The sequence below is a fragment of the Halictus rubicundus genome, chromosome 8, assembly GCF_050948215.1.
Source record: "Halictus rubicundus isolate RS-2024b chromosome 8, iyHalRubi1_principal, whole genome shotgun sequence".
Classification (NCBI taxonomy): Eukaryota; Metazoa; Arthropoda; class Insecta; order Hymenoptera; family Halictidae; genus Halictus; species Halictus rubicundus.
The window spans coordinates 5,476,418-5,494,950 of NC_135156.1; the positions used below are offsets into that span (position 1 = coordinate 5,476,418).

The 18,533-nt window shown below is 34.8% G+C and overlaps 2 protein-coding genes across 5 annotated transcripts in view; one reads left to right on the top strand and one right to left on the bottom strand.

Annotated features, from left to right (window-relative positions):
- The window catches only part of Superdeath (Suppressor of ER stress-induced death), a 48,444-nt gene extending 40,765 nt beyond the window's left edge, over positions 1-7,679 (top strand). For both annotated transcript variants that reach the window (XM_076792267.1, XM_076792266.1), the window contains exons 6-15: positions 361-544; positions 829-985; positions 1,083-1,164; positions 1,482-1,665; positions 1,790-1,997; positions 3,073-3,350; positions 3,697-3,896; positions 4,113-4,424; positions 5,213-5,294; positions 6,031-7,679. In XM_076792267.1, the coding sequence (XP_076648382.1) occupies positions 361-544; positions 829-985; positions 1,083-1,164; positions 1,482-1,665; positions 1,790-1,997; positions 3,073-3,350; positions 3,697-3,896; positions 4,113-4,424; positions 5,213-5,294; positions 6,031-6,180 (1,837 nt within the window). In that variant the 3' untranslated portion in view covers positions 6,181-7,679. The remainder of the gene's footprint in view (positions 1-360; positions 545-828; positions 986-1,082; positions 1,165-1,481; positions 1,666-1,789; positions 1,998-3,072; positions 3,351-3,696; positions 3,897-4,112; positions 4,425-5,212; positions 5,295-6,030) is intronic.
- A 1,723-nt stretch (positions 7,680-9,402) lies between these two features.
- LOC143356509 (putative aminopeptidase-2) overlaps positions 9,403-18,533 on the bottom strand; it is a 35,495-nt gene continuing 26,364 nt past the window's right edge. For all 3 annotated transcript variants that reach the window (XM_076792255.1, XM_076792254.1, XM_076792256.1), the window contains 14 exons: positions 18,077-18,244; positions 17,848-17,994; positions 17,693-17,771; positions 16,960-17,486; positions 16,535-16,693; positions 15,517-15,813; positions 14,932-15,115; positions 14,450-14,606; positions 13,773-14,035; positions 12,220-12,875; positions 11,464-11,643; positions 10,507-10,659; positions 10,304-10,382; positions 9,403-9,820 (listed from right to left, as the gene is read on the bottom strand). In XM_076792255.1, the coding sequence (XP_076648370.1) occupies positions 9,578-9,820; positions 10,304-10,382; positions 10,507-10,659; positions 11,464-11,643; positions 12,220-12,875; positions 13,773-14,035; positions 14,450-14,606; positions 14,932-15,115; positions 15,517-15,813; positions 16,535-16,693; positions 16,960-17,486; positions 17,693-17,771; positions 17,848-17,994; positions 18,077-18,244 (3,292 nt within the window). In that variant the 3' untranslated portion in view covers positions 9,403-9,577. The remainder of the gene's footprint in view (positions 9,821-10,303; positions 10,383-10,506; positions 10,660-11,463; positions 11,644-12,219; positions 12,876-13,772; positions 14,036-14,449; positions 14,607-14,931; positions 15,116-15,516; positions 15,814-16,534; positions 16,694-16,959; positions 17,487-17,692; positions 17,772-17,847; positions 17,995-18,076; positions 18,245-18,533) is intronic.

The following is an 18,533-nucleotide window of genomic DNA, read 5'->3' on the forward strand; positions in this document are numbered from 1 at the left end:
TGATTTCTATTTGTACAATATATGAATTGTATGTTTTATAACGTTAGGATGTCCTCTAATTTATACAGGGTGTCACAAAAGTGTCGTCATTTGAAGTAACTTTTTCCTTTGCAAAATTGTTCTCCGTGATTTTGTTAAGATGTTATTAACGAAAACACACGTTTTTCATTGGTAATTTCGTAACAAAGCCGCGGAGAACATTATCGCAAACGAAAAAGTTACTTCAAAGGAAGTATTACTTCAAAGTTTTCAAGGAAGTACAACATTTTTGGGACACCCTGTATAAATCAATTTGACCTTATAGTATAGTAGTAATGTAAGAATAATTGGATTTTAGAATGTAATTACTGCTCGTTTTAGGGAAACAGCCCTATTATACCAAGATGGCGTTTCGACCAGTAACAATAAACACCGAGTAGCCACCGTAGTCTCTCACGAACTTGCCCATCAATGGTTTGGAAACTTGGTAACTCCGAGTTGGTGGACAGACCTTTGGTTGAACGAAGGGTTTGCCAGTTATGTCGAATACGTCGGCATGGACGTAGTAAGTTAAAAATCAAAAATCAAAAAGTAAAAGCTTTTACAGTTTTATTCCGATATAAGACGATGGCTTCGGCTTCCGTTGTATTTCGGATGAGAGTACTTGTACAGCTTGACTTTGTTCTCGAACAACTTCAGCAGAAGAAGAGGGGATAGCGATTTTCTTATTGCGAAATAAATACCGTCGTTTTATGTCGAAGTGAAACTATCTCTTTTTTGTCTCATTGTCTCTTAATTGTAACTTCTTGCCAATATTTTTCCATGAAGATGTCCTTTTACCGTGTGTAGGTGGAACCATCTTGGAAAGTTTTGGAACAGTTTGTGGTTCATGATCTTCAAAGCGTTTTTGGATTGGATGCTTTAGAATCTTCGCACCCTATATCCATTGAAGTTAGACACCCGGATGAGATCAGCGAAATTTTCGACAGGATATCGTACGAAAAAGGTATTAAATAATTATGTATAATTGATCGTACAATTAGAAGCTTTTTCGAGTAATAAATGACATGAATAAATGGTAACACCAATATGTATCGGTATAGGGGCTTCCATAATAAGAATGATGGACCATTTCCTTACTACCCAGGTCTTCAAACGAGGATTAACGAACTACTTAAATGGAAAGTAAGTGATCATATTGTAGAACGATATAACTCCGATAAGTTTGCGTTATTTACTAAATAAATTATTTACTAAGCAAACATCGGACAATACTGCGGAACTTTGCGCAAAATCAAATTTTTTTGCATTAATCGCATTAATTGCAGGAGCTAAATATAAATCTGTTTTTTGGTTTAATAATTTTAATAGGTTGACAATACTATACATATAGATATTCTTAAAATCTCTTGACAAATGTGTAAAATCCGCAGTCTATTAATTCGACTTAAAATAAAGTATGGTTTAATCACTGCTAACTACGATTTACAACTTGATTTTAGGGCTTATCAAAGCGCGGAACAGGATGATCTATGGGACGCTCTAACGAAGCAAGCACACAAGGATAATATCTTAAGCCCAAGCGTAACAATAAAGCAAATTATGGACACGTGGACTCTTCAGACAGGATTCCCTGTAGTCACGATTATTCGGAATTACAAGAATGGCTCCGCAACGTTAACGCAGGTTTGCAACGCTTTTGTATTAAACGGCTCAAATATTTTCTGCCACCATTTTGTACCTATTATTCATCGTTTTTATTATCATTCATTCATTAGCAGTTTCTGTGACCTACGTATTTCATTTTAAGGAACGTTTCCGGTTTCATAATGGCACTATAAAGACCACGTCTGAGACTGAATCATTGTGGTGGATACCAATCACCTACACCACCGAGAAATTATTAGATTTCAACACGACCCAGGCATCTGAATGGATGAAAGCTGAAAAATCGATTGTTCTGCCGAAATTGAATGCCGGCCCGAAAGAATGGACAATCTTTAACGTTCAGGAAACTGGTAAGCTAAAATTTATAAGAACTCCAACAACACACCTATCTAAGGTCACCTAATTAATTATAAGCTTTTTAAACTGAAGACCTATTTTTATTCAAATCTCTAGTCGGCCATTGAGAATCATTGGAGACGAGAAAACGTGATTTAAATAGGATTTGCAAGGTTTTGAGATTTCAATTACTTTATTTCTGTATAAATAATAGAATATTGAACTATAGAGAGACGTCGTTTTAGGACTCCATGAAAATCAGAGTAGTAAAATAGCAGTTTCTTACTCGTTTGCAAGTTATGAATAATTAAGGATATCCCTAAGCTATGACAACCCGCCAACAGCGGCGGCGCGGCGCGCGTGAATCAGGTCAATAGGAGTCCACGGCAGTGACGTACCATGCAAAAGTGGTTTATCTTGGAACTATGATCTGGGGCTCCGTGGAACAATTTAGAAATATTCACAAACGTATTGCCATATGCTAACTTTGTACTACTGAGATTCATTACAGATAAACATAAAGAATCTTTGATAAGCCCTCTGACTGCACTACTCTAACTGTCCTGTACACGAATCAAAAGTACCTAATTTTTCGTTTACATTTCTTTGAAAAACTCGGAGCTTCTCAAACGTATTGCAATTGTTGTTATAGTTTGTAGAATTACTGTGAGTAAAGTAAAACTTCATTGAAGAATTCCAAGATAATTTAACGAAAATTAAAACAGAAATTCTAACAGTAAACAAATTTATTGCATCAATTCCATTTGTGTAATTAAGATGATTTTATCATTAATAGAGATATACAGTATTCTATTCTTGACTCAATTTTGCACCAATCCAAAGTACTAACAAAAAGACGTATGTAATATTTTGTTAAAAAATCTGTCTCATACAAAGTACCAACAACAGTAGGGGCAGGTGTGTTTACATCTATTAGTCTTAACAAAATTTAACAAAAGCATCCAATTCAAAGAAAATGTTTATTACAGGAATTTTCTCTGTCGCTTTAGTTGTAATTTCCATTACATTTAATACGTAATAAAAGCATCGTTAATATGATTTCACGTCCATTGAATCTTCTGTCTCCAGGTTACTACAGAGTCAATTATGACAGAATGAACTGGCAGATGATAATTAACCAGTTAAACAAGGAATCATTCAGAGATATATCAACGATCAATCGAGCGCAGTTGATCGATGATGCCTTAAATTTAGCTAGAGCTGGAAGACTAGATTACGCTACTGCATTGGATGTCACGTCATACTTGGCACACGAGACTGAATACTTACCTTGGAAGGCTGCTTTCACTGCCATGCACTATTTAGATACCATGCTGGTCAAAATGCCCGGCTACGATAAATTCCGAGTAAATAAATATAGATATATATATTATATTCAACACCTTAACATATATGAATTAACCCACATACAATCCTCAAAAATAGTTGCATAAAAGAGATAACAGAGAAATTGCAAAATTGTTATCAGGTATTAAAATTATAAAAAATACCTTGAAAATTTTAGATATGAACATTTCGAACTTAGTGGTCACAGTACAAAATGTTATGTTATTGATGCTAGAGTTAACCAGCTGGTATTATCTATATCACTATAAAAATTCCTAATGAATTTTGAACATTGATTCTCTTGTAAGCTGAGCATTAGAAATAAATTTTGTTTTACATTTGGAATTTTTCTCGCGTTTTTCTCAGGTCTACGTTCTGAAACTCATTGACAACATTTACAAACAAGTTGGCTTCAAGGATAACGCTGACGATCCACAATTAACGGTGTTCACTCGTATCAACGTATTAACATGGGCGTGTAATTTTGGTCACGAGGATTGTGTCCACAATGCCAGAAGTCAGTTTTATAATTGGCGTAACATGCCCAATCCGAACAGAAATAATCCGTAAGTATCAACCATAACAGATAGTTTAAAACAATATTGAATGTGTTTCGGCAACCGAGGTTCCTCAAGCTTGATGGCCCTTCACTGGATATACCCCGCGGCAGTGGGGATACTTTTCGGACTTTTATCTGTTAGGCTTTTGGGACACACCTAGAGTAACCACTGTGTCCAGTTGGATAATGAAGCATTCAAGCAATCAGCATAATTTCTTTTTAGAATTTCACCGAATTTGAAGTCTGTGGTTTACTGTACTGCCATTCGGGTTGGCGGGCAAAACGAGTGGAATTTCGCTTGGCAAATGTACCAACAGACAAACGTGGGTTCTGAGAAGGATCTCCTGCTGAATGCACTGGGTTGTACCCAAGAAACGTGGCTTCTCAGTCGATACTTGGAATGGACGATCACTGAGAACTCCGGAATTAGGAAACAGGATGCCAGACGGGTACTTGGCTCGATTTCTAATCATCCTGTTGGACAGTCTTTGGCGTTCAACTTCTTGAGGAATAAGTGGATGCGCCTTAAAGAATAGTAAGTCTATTTACATCAAGTGGCAAATATATAGCCGCACCGATATTTTAATACAGTTTCCTTTCGATATAAGACGACGATGTTTCTTTCGCAACAAGAGAATCTCTATCCCCTCTTCTTCTTTGAACGAGAGGGTACGTCACATTCCATCTTTCTTCAGCGAAAGATATCGCTGCACGGCCGACCACTTTTTGTCTGCCGGATGACTTTATGGGACCCATAAGCTCTATGCGCACTCAAGAGTAATATTAAGCCGAATAGGTACCCTCATCCGCAATACGTTGGAAACCGTCTCGAGCCATCGTCTTATATCGAAAGAAAACTGTACCTATAGTTTCAGAGAGCACGAAATATTTACAAAATTATATTGTCTCGTGTTACAAAATAATATTATAATTGGAAATTTTATCCTATATAGAATTAGTAATAAAATCAACAAACATTTTAGAATTAACGTTTATCGAAAATTAAGAAACTTTTATTTTCAAATTACATCATTTATGCTACTATTTTGATTTGGAATATTATATATTGCGACCCTAAAAGTGATAAATGATAAAATGATTTCAGCAGAGTTTATAAAAAAAAAACCGTTGAACTCAACATTTCTGATTTTTATAAAATAAAATTCTTCAAATCTTGATCAATAGGTGGCATCACTTTATTAAAAATTAGCTAAACTGTATGAAGAAGTGAAGTATTAACTATTTCCTCGAGGAACTGTCAAAATAATTTCTGAATTCACCGTTTAGCATTACTGTACATACAACGAAAATTATTTTTTCTAGTTTTGGATCATCCCTAGTCACCATTAATCACATTGTGAAGTCAGGTACCAAGGGTATAAGCACCAAATATGATCTCAAAGATGTAAGTATGAAGAAAAATCCTTTATTACTTCGATGAAACTGTATGCACGGATATAACTTACTTAGACCTACAAAAGCTACAAATTTTCATTATAGGCACAGATGAAAAAGTTAAAAATCGCGATCTTCTCACATCTCAAAAAATTTCAAGTCGTTTGGTTGAATTTTAAAAAAGTTATTACTCTTTAACGGGTGCCCACTTAAATTTGTTTACCGACTATACAAGTCAACGGTGACCTTGGGCTACACTCTTCATTAAAATGAAAATGCTGCTTAGCGACACGAAATTCGACATTTTCAATGTAATGAAAATTCTAGCTAGACCCGGTACTAATGTTATCGCATACATGGTATACCATCTGAAATTACATACAAGTACTATTAATTCCGACATTTACATATTAGTAAACGGTAAAAACTTATTCACAATATGTCATATGTTAAAACAAATACTTCATACTTTCTTTCATTAACTGATACAGCAAAAACACACAGATAGAGTAGAACGTCGCTCGTTGCAACCTCGTTTATACCGCAGAATCCTCGCCTATTGTACACTCGCGATTCCCACCACGACTTGTTAGATGTTCCGGAACTTGCGGTTCTACTGTGTTATTTTGTTAACGTGTACCGAATAAATTCGAAATTCTAGTTATTTGTCATCTTTCCCCGAATTACCTTATACATACATAAACGATCTCTAAAATTTGACTAATGTGAACTTTCTTCCCGTTTAGCTATTGGAATTTACAAATGAACACGCAGAAAGCCTCAGCGGCGCAACAAGGACAGTTCAGCAAGTGATTGAGCAGTCTGAAGCGAATATCAGATGGTTGGAAAATAACCACGACATGATCTACGACTGGTTAAAACGAAACACTGCGTAATGATGGCAAAGGAACGACAAAATCGTAGAGATTCTAGACCAAACAAATAGGTCTAGAATGATTAAAAGAATGACTAGAATGTTCTAGAATGAAAGTTTCAACGTCAGTTTTAGAAAGTTTCAAAGTCAGTCGTAAATTCGTGTGTATGTTCTTGTTATACATATAGGGAACGCAAAGAGTTGCATTCTAAATAAAAAATGATGGAACCTATAGTTTTCTCGGGACCCCAAACCTTTGTATTCAAAAGTATCATTTACCTATTATAGTAATCCGGACGCCACTTTTGTTGGCGTCCTTAAATTCTCAAAGAGAGTGGCTTTATCCGTCTGTCACATGTTTCATCGCTTATTTCAGTTTTAAAGAGTTCGTTCTGAATGCAAAGTATTCAGACGTTTTGAAATAGTGTTATAGAAACTTACTAACGAACTTATGGACTGACTTAAATACAAACTTTCCGCCAGAGACGAGATGTCTTTAAACTTTACAAAATTATTAAATGTATTTGTATGTTTTTGTAAATATGCGCCGAAGAATTATATACCCAGGGTATCGCATAACAGGTTGAATCCAATGCGGTGGAAATTTTGGTGAACAATGAAATTGATTCGTCTAAACATGTGCCAAATTTTTCATATTTCCAAGTGTCGTATTTATAACTAACGAATGGATGCAACATACTGTACGAGGTGTGACAAAAAGGAAACCGGTGTCAGTTTCTTTGCGATGGTATCCGATAAAATTTGACTGGTTCGCTGGTCACTTCTCTGCTACGTCCAATTGGGTAGAACTATGATCACGTGGTTCTCTGATTTGACAATGTACCCAAAAATGGAAAGAAACCGGACTAAATTCAAAACGATTCTATTAATCCGCCAACCCGAAATTTGACTTCCATTTTCTTCGTAGTAGTTCCCTTTTGCGTTAATATATCAATTCCAACAATTCCGCAACCCCTCACTGAATTTTTCGAAATCTTTTTTTCCAAGTCTTCACGTTAGTTTTTTCGCGATTTGACGCGAATTTCGTCTACAGTGTCAAAACTCAGAACTCCGATTTGACTTTTGGTAGCAAGAAGAAGTTGCAAGGAATAGTCATGCTGAAAGGAAACTGACAGAGTCTGTTTTTTTTTGGTCACTCGTTGTATATTCGTATGAATTTATTTCACTATTTTCAACGGAACAATTTCAATTTATTGGAATCCACTTATTATGGGATACCTCACATATATAATGGAATATTTAGATGTATAGTGGACAGGCAGGATGGATCGATCTCCACTAGTACACGTTGAAACGCACCAATATAATTTTAAAGGAAGAGACGAGGATACTATTATACCGAAATCTCTCGATCGATCTCGAAATAGTGTCATTTCACAAGCAAATTGTAATTTATACAGCGTGGTTCATTAATTGTTTTAACACCCGGTTAATTCTGTAAGTACAGTGACCCATCTGTTCATATTCGTATAGTCGATATTAAACAATTCTTCCTGTTTCCTTGTCTGTGTTACACTTACATTCCACAGTTTTGTACTACTTATTTTACTTAGTTGTAAATAGTTTGTTAAGTAAGTAACGTAGGTGTATCTAAACAAATTATTAGGTTCCAGCATTGCAATTCAAAGTTGGTTCTGTTTGCATGGTTTAAAATGCACTCCACATTGTCAACACAGTCCAGCTGAGATAATGAATGATAGAAGATAGAAAGAGTGGAAAGTTAAATGTGAAATGTTAATTAATGGCGTTGTGTTTACAATTAGTATTTTCGTTCTCTTGATAACGGAGACGAGGTAGGGAAACTCGATTTATTTACTACTTATTAAACACTGTGTTACTGTATGCATAATGGTGAATATATAGACAGGTAAATTGTTCGAAGAAATGTTGCACTTCCTGGGAAACCACATGCTTGCGTGATATTAGGAATATCCAAACAAGTAACATCAATTTGACGTAAATCTGACTCAGGGATGTTCTATGCATGATACGAGATACGAAGATGAAGTAGATTTTTGCAAATTACACATTTAAAATTAATCGATTTGCAAACGCGACAATAGTGTCCAGTTTAGAATTGCATGATGTGGGCACCGTCAAATTTTTTTTTAATCGATTATCTAATTCATCAACTATAAATTATCTAATTGATCAACTATTACGAGTTCGTTGATTAACAATTTTAAATATCTTTTATTATCTATTATGTCAATTAGTCGATGTAATTTTTAATACCTTTAAATTAACGATGTTTGTTCGAACAAGTTTCTGTTGTTTGCATAATTATGTAAAAACCAACCGATAGAAGAAGCGAAGAAAATCAATATTTATTGATAAATATGGTAATATAAAAATAGAGTTAACGTAATCTTCGTGTCTTTTAAGTACTTCCGTTTACAAACAAGGTGGCGCTATCGTATATTCATCTTTGGACATTTCATCGAACGTTCGTTGTTTAAGTGGTAGCTGAATAGCGGAACTAATTGACTGCTATACAATTACTCGTTCATTCGATATTTATAATTTATACGATACGAACTATTTTTAATCGGTGAAATTTTGTACCGTTGAATTCGGTTATCGTCTAATATTATTTACCGCTTTCGAATTATGGTTGTTCCGACATATTTCACGATAAGTTCGAAATCCTCCCTAAATCATTTATAGGTAAATCTAATTAATAATTTTTCGATTATTTGCAATAGATCTATTAAACACCGTTTAACGAATGTTTACGCGCAATTCAATCATTTTTGTATAATGTTTCATATTAAAAATATACCAAACAATTTAATGCCATTGTTTACGTTTATCTGACAACCCCCTTCCTGGAATCTAAGTCTATAATTTCATTTTGAATGAGCCCGGAAATGACAATATAAACCTTAGATAGCAAATAATTTATTACGAGTTATAAGAAGTGCGTCCATTCTGTGTTCATTTTTTAAAATAAAGATAACTTTTGAACCAGTGAATTCCTGACGCTAAAACTTGGATTTTTGGCATTTTCTCGTCAAAATCTACAGGATTATATAAAAAAAGTTAAAAATTTGTGGGTTGCCAAGGTGAAGTTTAACCCAAAAACGCCATACAAACACAAGACATATAAAAAGAACATATAACTTAAATATGCTTTTTAATACTTCATACACATACAACATAGAAAACAACAAAAACTTCTCTGGATTAGTAATGAAGGAAAATATATAAATCTCTGCTAATATTTTTACAAAATTATATATTATTATACTGTACAATACATCAATACTGCAATTTATTACATAATTTATTACATAATAAATTAAAAATATATATATGTATACGTATATATACACTTGTTTATTAATTGATACATACAGTTTAAAGGTCAGTATTAATCATCTCTACCAATCTATCTATTAATGTAACATAAATGTGATAATTGAAAATATTATCAGTAATAGCCCACTGAAACTATTTAGAGTAACTCCGTCTGATGTCTCTTGATCCCATCGTGTAACTGTGTCATTTAAACTATACTTGATTAAATAGACATTTCTCTCATACCAATAGAAGTTCTCTTTTGCAGCCTCGAGTGCTTTCTTGAGCGTAGATGAAATTTCTTCCAGATCTTTCCCGCCAGAGTTTATGAATTGCTCGAACTATAATAAACGAAAATTGTTTATTATAATGTGATTAATTTAAAACATATTAACGGTGATAGAAAAATGAATTTGTTGCTTCTCTGTTAATGGATGTAATATTTAGAATTCGCACCAATCAAAATTCAAAATTTATTTACAACAAATAAGTAAACTAAATTGCAAATTAAAAACCTGGAAATTGGTCAATGTTAAATTTTACAATTAATGAAAGTAAGGCCAATGCATTGTTCTCAATACGACGAATAAATTTTCATGTAATCGTTTTAAATCGACAAGTACGTGTCGTTGAATTTAAAACGTTTGCAAAAATAAACGTTTTAAATAACGTATGTTTATAAAAATTCTATTTGTAAGAATTATGAAATTACAATTTCATGTCAAACTAACGACGACGCTTACGATTGTCAAAGGTAAAATTTGTTGTACATATTATTTATATGTATAACAACGTTTAAAATAATTAATAAGATATAAATATACCTTTCTGAGTTGTTCTACTGTGGAAATCCGAGCTGCTAATTTGGTGAATAGACTTCCGACACTATCCCATTCGCCATAACTGAGGAAATAAAAATAAATGTGTTTAGCGTATACACCTAATTTTGTGTAATAAGAAGCAGGAAAACAACTTTGTTTATTGACTCAACGCCATTTTTCTACAACAACTGTATTTTTATACTCACTATTTATGGAGCTTTTTGTATTCACTCGTCAAGTAGTCTGACATCAGGTCCACTCCAACTTTTCCAGCATTGTAGACAGATGTCAAGACCGCAGTAACATCTTGCTTTCGAATAGCGGAAGTGAAAGAACCACTGATTGCCCGGTCAATGTACCTATGACAGAAATAAAGATATCAATAATAGAAATTCATGTTGCTATTAGGTTCTGTAATATGAAATGTTGGATTTAATCTTGTTCACAAGTTGATCGATGAATGATTCAGTAAGGGGATATTGATTTTTCATTTTTAAAAAATCAATTTTTTCGCATTTTCTTCAAGTATGAGTGTAAAATTAACATGGTCATTGGTGTTTGCAGAATGCAACTCGTATTTCATACAATTAGTAGTTGTATCTTTAAACGCGTTTAGCTTGAAACTACTTTTTTCGAAACTGTTGCCACGATATCGCAAATTCTTTCAGAGGATCTTTAACACATACCCGGTAAGCGCATAAACTAAAATTTAAATAATCCGTCGGTTTTTTTTTCTTATTTTTTAAATGTGCTAAAGGCGAAAAACGATTAGAAAATCAGTAATTTCAGTTTCAAATGCCGCCATTTTGTAAATAATCGAGATTTTTAATTTATTTTGATGCAGACCATATTCAGACTGAATAGCACACTTGCTCGTCTTTTGGTTTCCGATCAGGAGAAGGACCGGAATTATGGTAGCAGTAAACACATGACTATCGAAACGTACTCTATAAGATATGTATAACTCATGTGATTTTGATTGTTTTGATTCGAAAAAAAACAAGTTAAGTGCATCGAATACCCATAAATGCGCGCGCATGTATGTGTGTGTATGGAAAATTCCGATACAAAAAGTTTAATAGTTTTTCTGACAAAAAATCCTATAAATTGGTGAAAAAACGGCTTTGAATACGTCGTTAAAAAAGAGATGGATTTATACTTACGATTGTAGAATTTCCTTATCCGTCGTACACCCAAGGGCTTCCAAGATAGTTTTCTTTTCCGAAGAAAACTCTACTTTTAAGTAATATTTCCACAAGTACTCCCAACTAACTTTATCTGCGCTTCTCATTTTTGTACAGTAAACTGCTGCCCTCGCGTTCGGCGAAAGAGTAATGGGATTTCTATAAAAAAGAATGAAAAACATTTCTGACGTTATTGTGTTTTTGTTTATTCGATATCTACCTAATTTTTAATTTCTTAATATATATATATACAGGAACGCTTTATTATCATTTTCTACAAAATCAAAACGCATTTTTCTCAAAACCTTGTTTTCTGACACAAGTGACAAGATATCTCGAGAGCTAGTTGTGCGATCAACTTCAAATTCGAAGAGAATCTTCAGAAATTTTAGTGCTATTGCATTCATACTAATTAAAATGATAATTCATTTTTTAATTTCAGATCTGTAGAACGATTGGAATCGTATCAAGTAACAAGGCATTTTATTTCGATATGCCCCTCTTCAAGGAACACCTCTACAACTCCCACAATTTTCAGTACACCTACTTCAAAAAATTATATTATATATAGTCCAAGTAATAGGAAATATGTACGCGAGAACCTCAGTGAAAAACCTTAACTAAAATATTTCCATTATCTTCATGACTAGTGTATTCGACAAAAATATGGAAAGGATTGTACACGTCATGACTGGTGCCATAACTATGCGAGTGTAGCAATACAAGAAAGCTTACCCATCTGTCTCATTTGTTTGGAGCTCGATGTACAATTGCTTCGCTTCTTTTACGCACTCCTCACCCTCCATTTTGCAGGCCCAAGTCAAAATCAGTTCTCTGCTCAATTTTCTCAAATGACTGTCGTCGCTCGCATCCTTGAAGCCAAGTGATTTATACATGTTTGACGTTAAATGCAAAATGTACTTTTGGAGCAAGGAAGTCACGTTGTCCGTATGACCCTCGGCTCGTTGAAGCACGAAACCTATTCCATTGAAGAACGCTTTCCATGGCAGATATTCCGTTTCATTTCGCAAATAGTTGGTACAATTGAACGCCTCGTCGTAAAACATTCTCTGTGCACGAGCCAGGTTCAAGGCATCGTCGACTAATTGAGCACGGTTTGTTACATGGATATTGCTGTGATCTTTCTGTGTCAACGCTTTCGTCAGGTTTCTCCACGAATCTCTGTCATATTTCACGCGATAGAATCCGGTTTGTTGAACGTTTATGATGAACCAGTCCGAATTTTTCACTGTAAGTGGCAACGGAGCCATATCCATCCAAGTATTCGTCGACGTCCTTGTGAAATTCGGGGTAGAGGCAGTTGCTATGGTGATAGGTATCCAATAAGAAACCATTCGTGGGTCGCCGTTTTCTTTGTAGCTGAATCGCTCCTGCAAGAAACAATTTGTAGTGTATCGAAATCCCGCGCGATACCGAAAACTTGTGTAATAAAAAAGAAAGAAAAGTATACAAATAAATATAAAAACACTGTGTAAACGAAAATAGAATGGTACAGGAATGAAATGTCAGAGGAAAAGAGTATTCGGTTCGTAGCGGCAAATGCGGTGATAGGCAAAATTATTTTCTCTAGGTCACTTTTTTCGAGATTTGAAGATCATCGGTTTTTTTTAAAAATGTGACTACATATTTTCGATGCAAAAGTCTTGTATCTCGTAAAAAAACAAATTCAACGATGTGCGGTAAGGTTGACCTTCGCGTGACCTTCAACGAGAACATCATGAAATGTTTTATATGTTCATTGTAGGGACAGATAAAAATTTTAAAACTCGCGTACATTACTTTTTTCTTTCGAAATTGCGATCAATAGTAACTAAAAAACAAAATTACTTACACATTAGCTAGTAATCTAATCTTACTAACATCTCGAAAAATTCAAGCCGTTCGGCCCACATTTAAAAAAGTTATGCGTTTTTAAGGGGTGTACGAATACTTCTTGCACTGACTGTGTACACATAAAGCTACAGTAAAACCTTGATTATCCGTACTAATCAGTGAAACACGAGTGTTTGGATAATAGAGCAGTTACTTAGTTTCAGTGTTAAAGTAAATCCATGTCGAGTTGTACAATAAATCGTGTTGCATGTAGATCGCAGGTCCGGATAATCGAAGTTCTGCTGTATGCAACTTGTCTGAAATATTTTTTAGTATCTTCAGCAGGTTCGAAGATATTCGAGTGGGGCGGTTTAAATGGACCACCCTGTACATACGACGCGTGGAATTTTATTTTCGATTATTCGTTTAGAAATGAATTATTTTCAAACGAGTACCTGTGTCAACAATACTGTTCCGTTCATACGTGTTGCTTGTACAACAGGAAATCCAGCTTCGTTGGTCCAGCTGTCCATTATTTCTGTCATAGACACTTCCATGTCCCCAAATGCTTTTGTTTCCTCGATCACTTCGTCGAAAGCTTGCCAGAGATCTTTTGGTGTCGTTGAATTGTACTGGTGCCGAGATAAATATCGGTTGATTGCCATTGGGAAAACTTTTGGATCGAGTGAACGTTCTACCATTCGCAACACGCTGGCTCCTGTAAAGCGATTAAGTGTGTGTGTAATTAGGTTAACTATGCTACATAACGATTGAACACTAGGTACAGGGTGCCACAAAATGATATGTCTACACTCTATGGTACGTTCTACGCTCTCGGTTTGGTGGACATTGATGTAAATAACTTGCCGCAAAATTCACCTTGAGCTTGAAAATTCAAGGATCCTACAGTTCCCGTTTTCTTAGATCAGGACTTTATTATACTAATCTTACCCTTATTTATACATCCATCCAAATTAAATACAGAATACAGGAAAGTAATAATCTACATCGCAGAAGTTAGACAACAGCAGCAACAGACTGACGGATTGTCAAACCCACTTTATTCGAAAACGCAGTCTTAAGTGAGAAAATTTTATTCTTTTTTTTTCGTATTCGTGTTTCCTTCACTTACCTTTTCCATACGTAATACCGTCGAAGATGCCCTCTATTTCAGCGGGTGAGTTGACAGGCTTGTTCATAGGATGCGACGACGTGTAATCATCTGCCAGCAACGCCTTTTGCAGTTCGTCAACAACGAAGAGATCTAGGTACTTATGCTCAGGGTGAACCTGTAATGAGAAGAATTGGAAATTGGAAGTGGAAAAATCGGTTATTATTGCTATTGGAAATAGAAAACAATTCAATCGTTTAACGCACAGGCGGTGTAGGTCGATATTTTTCTGTTTGGTTTAGAACCACAACTCGAAGGTTTAATCGTCATTAATTAAAATAATTATAAAAAAATTTTAGCGTGGCTTGTATATACAGGATACAATAAACGTAACATCCTTCAATGTTATTGTATTTAGTAGAACTTTTACTTAATTCCTGATTATCTAATGATTAACTGCTATGACTTTCATCATACTGAACAACTCAATTATAGGCACTCACCATGTCAGAAATGACCCATTGCATGTACTCGGCGAATCCTTCATTAAGCCAGGTGTTTTCCCACCACGCACAGGTCACCAAATTTCCGAACCACATATGAGTCAATTCGTGCGCTATTATGGTCGTCACGTAATCCTTATACTTGGCTGACGTTACTGCATCATCGTACTGGATAGCATACTCTCTGCAAAGATAATTGTTTCTCATATTAGGTGTAGTACATTAACCGCCCAACTACCCGTTCGTGGAGCTCCAGAGTAGTAAAAATTGTGGATTGACGTCGATAACAAACGATTAAAATTCGAATGTAATCGAATAATATTTTCTATCCCAAAAAGATCGTCGAAAATGTCAGTACTTCACTTATTACTCATATAAAGACGATAAAGTTGACGCACGTGAAATCATTTTTCGCCTAATTTTGATGGTAACGTTGTTGTCACTCTACCTTATCGCGGGTTACGGTGACTTGGCCCGTTACCGATACCAACGCGAGTGTACATATAGAAACGTTAACGGAAATAAAAAAATTTGTAAATGACGTATCGCTATATTGCGACTACATATATTAATGAAATTACTCACCTAAACGTGGCAAGGCCCCAGTTTTCCATAGCGCCCGCTGAAAAGTCTGGTACCGATACCAAATCCAATTTTGGTAAAGCGTACTTGATGCCCGTTTTGGTGTGCAAATGCTCAAGCATGTCTTGCGCAATAACTTGTGCGTATTCACTTTTCGATGCCATATCGGGTGTACTCCACACATTTACGCTGTTTGTGCCTGGTTCCCTCACTGGTTTGAAATCGGAAACGACAAATGCAACTAAATATGTTGACATGGGTACAGTATCAGCAAAGGTTTCCCACACACGACCTGAAACACTAAGTACGTCGTCCAAAATGTTAAAAATTTGTGGAGAATTCAAATATAATTATACTTGATAGAAATTATATTAGAAAATATAAGTTTGAACATAATTTCTTTAGTAAAGAAACATACAATAGATCTAAAAAGTATTTATACAGTATTTAAAAGTATTAAAAAAGTAATTATTTAGATTTGAAGATTGGAGCCTCCTTTTTACAACGATTACTCAAAAATTGATGCACGATTTTTTTCACTGTTTTATGGAGAAAAAAAAAACGAGGAACAATTTCGGTCGTGTAAGACCCCGTGGTCTAACTTATACAACAGTGTAACTACTGTTCAGCTGACGGCACATCTCTTATTCAAAGCTAGGTAAAACGGCTAAAAAAGTGGTACATTAATTTTCATTATTATTATATGGTAGTTTCATTCATGAAAAAGATTTTTGAAATTTTTTGGGGAATTTTGGTTCGCATTTGCAACATTTTTTACGAAAAAATGGGTCTTCAGTTTCTTGCCCACTGCATCATAAAAAAGTCTTAGAATAAAATAAACGATGGATTATGAAACTAGAGGATGCTAGCTTTGAAACGAGTCCAATTAATTTCACGAAGTTTAGATATAGACAATTTTTCGAAAATCGGATATTTTGCGATCAAATACTTCTCAGATCCATTGTATAACTGTTTATTTCAATCCCCAGTTAAAATCAACCAAAACGAATAATATACTCACTTTGACGGCGTCACTTTCGCAGAAGGCATATTACTAAGCGCGACATAATTGTCTGGCCTTTCAATGTTGATTGCGAACCGAGCCTTGTATGCAGGCTCGTCGAAGCAAGGGAATGCACTCCTGGCGTAAGTGGGTTGAAATTGTGTTGTCGCCAACCAACTGCAAAACAGTAAATTAACAATTACACATTTATATAATATTCTATTTATTTAAGTTACTAGTTTTGATGGGTTCAGATCATTAACAATAAAATAGAATTTTATTTCTTTTTAAGGACAATTAGTAATGATAATTATTAATAATTATCAATAATGATTACTATTAACTATTAATTATTTTTTATTTAGTAGATACAGTTCGAAATCTTCGTCGCGAGTCTGACTCGATATTATAGTGGATATAATATACAAATCATGTTTACTTACCGTATTCCATTGGTATTCTGATAATAGCTGCGGTAGAAGCCTGCCATATCCTCATTTAAGTCACCGGTATATTCGATCTCAAGAATAATAGTTTTATTATTTACGAACTCGTTCATAAAGACCGTCAGCATTTCAGACTTATCGTTCGGGACGGCTTGTCCCAATACTTTCAATTCTTCACCCTTTTCCAAGTTTCCTTTGCTATTGTAAACCTTTTGTCCCACTATTCCAAGCCCATTACTGTTAATAACAATACGCGACGTCGGTTGCAGAGACTTCATCTCTAATTGCACTTTTCCGGTAAAAGTGAAACGTTCCCCGAATTCGATATTCGATATAGAGATATTATACTTTAATGGGGTGAATAATTTCGGTAAGCGATAGTTTGTCTCTGGATAATTAATTTCCATCCATCTGTGCAACCGTGGAATATATTTCTCAACCCAAACTCGATCTTTGTCAGCTACAGTGTCAGTCTCATCAAGTGCCAACTGCTTTCCGTTCAACCAAGCCCTCAGAGCTATGTACTGTAAGTGAAGATTATTCTGGATTTAGCAACAATTATCCTAACGATCACCCTAAAACTTGAATGAATTTCGAATTACGAATCAATTTCTTGTGTGAAAAGAAACTTTTTCGAAAACCGTTTTAATCTGAATGACTAGAAAACTATCAGGCATAAAAGAAAGTGATCCAAATGAAAATTAACAATAGTCAAACGAATGTTACCTACCTTTGAATAGAGTTTTTCAGTGGTCACCCTTCTCCCCAAAGTGTTAACTATGCTCTTGATTTCCGAATTGCCTTTGTAACTGTAGGCATTGTAAAAAAATAAGTTAAAATATTTTGCATTGATTTATTGGACTTCCAACAGAATATTTTACTTACTATTTAACCATCTCATCATAGTTGATCTTCACGAAATCCATTACAGTATCAACACCTTCTAGACTAGCATCAATGACATTAGAAAATACACCGGTACTGTCTTCTCTTCGTATTACGGAATTTTCAGTGATAGCCTTCTTGAGTAATCTTTAGTTCGAAACGGATAAACATTTATAGTTCTTCTTTTATACTAAATACGAATGAAATCGTTAACAATCAATTGACTTACTCGTTGAGGAATACTGGTTCCGTAGCACAAGCCAGGGACTGAAGAATTAATGCTTTCTCCGAAGCTAATGTCGATTTCTCGTATCGCTCGTTCAATAGATTCCAATATTCGTTGTCATTTTTCCTAGCTATTACACAATAACTGACGCTGCGATAATTTGGTTTAATGCTGTAATCAAGATTCATTGCAACGTGAATTTATATCCTGACTTAGTTAGGAGTCTTACAGGGGACATCACCCAAGTGTAACACGCCGATTTTAATGAAATACTGGATATAGATTTTTGAAAAATATTTCACACGTACTTTTTTTTTATCTGCAATGATCCATATCTAGGGAGTGAAAATAGCCCTCAAAGTTGGTGGTGAAAACCCTATTTTGTAAATATCTCGGGAACTAGAGAGTCTAGGATAATGATTTTTTTCAATTTGTGTGTTTTCGATCAAGGAATGTAGTC